Below are 4,148 nucleotides of genomic sequence, written 5' to 3'. Positions count from 1 at the left end.
GTTTTTACCAAAAATCATTAACATGTAAAATACAAATTTAATATCATTAGATAGACAATAAAATATATTTTCATATGGTATCTACAAAATATCATATTTGCTGATAGATTTTTTTAGAGTTAATCAAATTTTACTTGGTTTGACTTTTCAAAGAAAATATATAAGGATTAAATTTGGGATGGAGATAGTACTAGCGAGTTTACCCTATGCTTGTACTAATTCGTTTTTGAAAATCTTCCGCCCAAGTTCAGTTCAATAGCTGAACCAGCAAATAGAGTTCAGATAGGAAGAACTGTCCCCAAATCCGGCACGCATCTCCACTCCACCACCGGATCGCGCCGTCTCCCTACCGCGCCGTCTTCCAGTCCTCCCACCCCGCCGTCCGTCCCATCCCGCCGGCACCTCCGCCGATCTCGCCACGCCATCGCGGCCATCGCCTCGCCGTGAATTCTCTTTATTGGCTACAGAACGTCCAAACCCACGCGATAAGAACCGAGCCAGCCTTGCTTTGCCGCTGTTTCTTGCTTCCACTCCTGCGTCACCGCCACCTCCTTCCTTATATAATACCACTACAAGGTCAGCTCCGATGGTGCCGCTCCGCTTCTACCGCCACCTGATCCCGCGCATCTCCGCTGCAGCCAGGCCGCCCTTCCCGCCCGCGCCCGCCGCCGCCTCCTGCGCTCCCCGGCCGATCCGGTCGCTCCCCTCCCTCGCAATGGCGGCGTACGGCACCGGTGCTTCCGCCGACAGGAGGCTGCTCTTCAGGCAGCTGTTCGAGAAGGAGAGCTCCACCTACACCTACCTCCTCGCCGACATCGCCGACCCCGAGAAGCCCGCCGTGGTGAGCTCAACTTACTGACCTGGGTTCGTTGGGTGCCGTATGTAAGGGTAATTTTGGTTTGCTAGGTTCGTTTGGTTTGGATTGGATGCCAATGGGGTCTGTCTGGGGGATACAACAGCAGAAATGCGCAACTGTTAATGTACATACCTAGGTTTGTGAAATTGCTCCGAATAGGCTCAAGGCAATCATACAGCAAAGTAAATTTCAGGTTCTCTTCACTTTATGCATGTCTTCAGTTAACACGAGGGAAAACTTCAGACTTGTGACCGTATTAGAAGGATAAAGCTCTTGGCTAGATCAGAAGCATCTTTTCTCTTGTTTGAAGATGATCAGGAGCAACCATTGCCTTCATCACTGCTATGAATTAAATTTTGAGTTGCAATTTTTTGCACGTTTTTCAGTCTTCTTCCTAACCTTTTCATCCTGTTACCAGTTGATTGACCCAGTTGACAGAACAGTGGATAGGGATCTCAATCTCATCAAGGAATTAGGCCTGAAACTCATCTACGCTATGAATACTCATGTGCATGCTGATCACATCACTGGAACAGGATTAATAAAAGTAAGCACTTCTGGATTTCTCCAGAGGCTTTGTTAAAGTTTGCTTCTCTAGTTTCAACATTTTCTTCTCTGTGGTAATTCATGATCAATTGATCATCCATCTGATGGGATGTTCTTGCAGACTAAGCTACCAGGAGCGAAATCTGTTATCTCAAAAGCTAGTGGAGCAAAAGCCGACCGTTCTGTTGAGCATGGGGAAAAAATATACTTCGGCAACCTTTTCCTTGAGGTATAGTACTATGATAGTTGGCTGTTTGGATTTCGATGCCACTTTCATTTAGTAGTTAGTGTATTCTGCTTGCTAGTTTCCGTATGTTGTTATATTATGATCGGAGCCTCCAAGTATAAACAGCTAATCTGGATTACAGAAAACACTATACCTGATTCTTTTCAGCACTTCTATTTGATAGCCTTTAATAAATCATTGAAGTTCGAACTCTAGAACAAGAAATTTGGAAAGTGAACCCCCTGAGTTTCTTCAAATGGGGAGATTACAGCAGCTGCCTTTTTCCGTAGAAGCATTATTTATACTAGTACCTTTTAGTACGTATGAAACCATGAAAAGCTGTAACACAAGTCAAAAGCAGTTGTTACATATGGTCAGCTGAATGGACTGCTTGTACAGGCCAAAGGCATAATTAATGTGATTTGCCAGATACATTTTATAAAACATTTTTCTCAAACACACATATAAAACGACGACAAAACAACAAAAAACTTACAACAAATCTACCAGAAGCTAAGAAAAGTAAGGAGCCTAGCTAAGCAAATATTGCTGCGCCGGCGCAGCTAGATCTCAGGAGGTTTACTCTTATATTTTCTGTGTTTTACATGTGCTGATTTACTTATATCATAAGACGATGTACTGTGTGCAGTTCAAGTTAGAAGATTGCAATGTTATAGGTTAGGCTCATATAAAAACGATTTGCAGTTTGGTTGTGGAAAGTGAGATGATGCGAAGTTGTATGGTCTTCTACTCTGATATATCGTATGGATTTTATTAAATAGGAGTATGTTCGTTTGCAAGTGCTTTGTCGTTGTACTCATTCATGAAGCCTAAATTTTATATGTTTATACTGAAAGTTACTTTTAGGAATCTATTGTAATTCTGACGTATCCATACTGTAAAAGTATAAATAAATGTGCACCCAAGTGCTGGAAGGAGCAGCACTCAAATTATTTATGTTAAATTTGTCTTTCAGTAGGCAATGTTCTCATAAAGCTACACTAGTATTGGCAGATATGATGGAATTTCTGATAGCACAAACGGTGAAATTCTGTCCAGGTGCGAGCTACTCCTGGCCATACTGCAGGCTGTGTCACTTATGTAACAGGTGATAGTGATGATCAACCTTCGCCAAGGATGGCTTTCACTGGTGATGCCTTAATCATACGTGGATGCGGAAGGACAGACTTTCAGGTAATGTTGTGACCATCCTCACTTCTAGATGGAGTTCTGATTGAGCATAGATACTTTTGATAGCTCAACTTTGTTCCATGTCATTCCAGGGAGGAAGCTCTGATGAGTTGTATCAGTCAGTGCATTCACAGGCAAGTACATTAAATGATGCATATCATACAATATTGTGAGGAAATGCATGAATTTTAACTAACTGAAAATTCTCCATTCCTCATCAGATTTTCACGTTGCCAAAGGATACCCTGCTTTATCCAGCCCATGACTACAAAGGTTTCACAGTAAGTGGCATACTGGCTACTCAGTATCTTAAATTTTGCCAGCCAAGTTGTGAGTCGTTTGACTTGTATTATTTGCAGGTAACAACTGTGGAAGAGGAGGCTGCCTATAATGCCCGGTTAACAAAAGATAAGGTACTTGCTAATTAAGCTAAAATTATCAATTTGGGCCGAAAAAACCTTTCTTGTTCTTTCTAACTACGTTTTACCTGTTCTGTTTTCAGGAAACGTTCAAGACAATAATGGAAAGTAAGTACCTAGCTTTGTATGCATAAATATCTGTGATGTTTCGGAGCATGCCCATTCATCGGATCATACCAATCTATCTCCTTCTACTACTTCCTATACGAAACTGAAGATAAATTGACCCTTGTTACTCTCTTCTTTGGCAGACCTGAACTTGTCTTACCCAAAGATGATCGATGTAGCTGTACCTGCAAATCTGGTCTGCGGTATCCAGGATCCTCCATCGAAGGTCTGAGCTTGTCCAGACGAAGCTTCGTGAATGGTGGTGGTGTTCCTGGTTGCTGTGAACTCACGATCGGCCGGAGATGTTTGCAGCTGCGGTGTAGATTAAAATAATTTGTTCGCTGCAACATTGGGAGGAAATAATGAGCCATTGGCTGATGTGGTGGCCTCTGGTTCTATCTGTAATTCTTTCTTGGGATTGGGCCGTTGGGGACGCTGCCATTTTATTATCAGATCAACGAAAAGCTTCTTTTGTGCAATACAATGCTCTCGCTGCAACGGGAACTCCAAAAGGAGGCCAGAGTTTAAAATATTCAAATAGTTCATTTTTAATGTTTGAAAAAATCTGAAAACAATATCCAAGTAAACATAGATGTCTAGTATGTATGACCTAAACAAAAAGATAAATGTTTAAACAAAAAAATGCCTATTTAGAGCCACATTTTTATGATTTTTTGTGCAGACAAAACCTAAGGTATATCGTGTTTGCAAGCCATTTCTGGCACCATTGTTATGCATGTATAAAAGTTGTGGTATCATACTCCAAAGACAACAAATCACTTCGAAAGAATAATACTTCCTC

General features: G+C 41.7%; 1 protein-coding gene across 1 annotated transcript; it reads left to right on the top strand.

Annotated features, from left to right (window-relative positions):
* The first annotated feature begins 324 nt into the window (after positions 1-324).
* On the top strand, positions 325-3,830 carry LOC127343242 (persulfide dioxygenase ETHE1 homolog, mitochondrial). Its single transcript, XM_051369366.2, has 9 exons — positions 325-841; positions 1,275-1,403; positions 1,524-1,631; positions 2,688-2,822; positions 2,912-2,953; positions 3,041-3,100; positions 3,179-3,232; positions 3,322-3,346; positions 3,490-3,830. The coding sequence occupies exons 1-9, from the start codon at positions 587-589 to the stop codon at positions 3,576-3,578; spliced, it is 897 nt and encodes a 298-aa protein (XP_051225326.1). The 5' UTR covers positions 325-586; the 3' UTR covers positions 3,579-3,830.
* Positions 3,831-4,148: the final 318 nt, after the last annotated feature.

The sequence above is a fragment of the Lolium perenne genome, chromosome 3 (assembly GCF_019359855.2).
Source record: "Lolium perenne isolate Kyuss_39 chromosome 3, Kyuss_2.0, whole genome shotgun sequence".
Taxonomy (NCBI): Eukaryota; Viridiplantae; Streptophyta; class Magnoliopsida; order Poales; family Poaceae; genus Lolium; species Lolium perenne.
The sequence above is the reverse complement of the archived record's forward strand: the minus strand, read 5'-3'. Positions and strand labels throughout refer to the sequence as shown.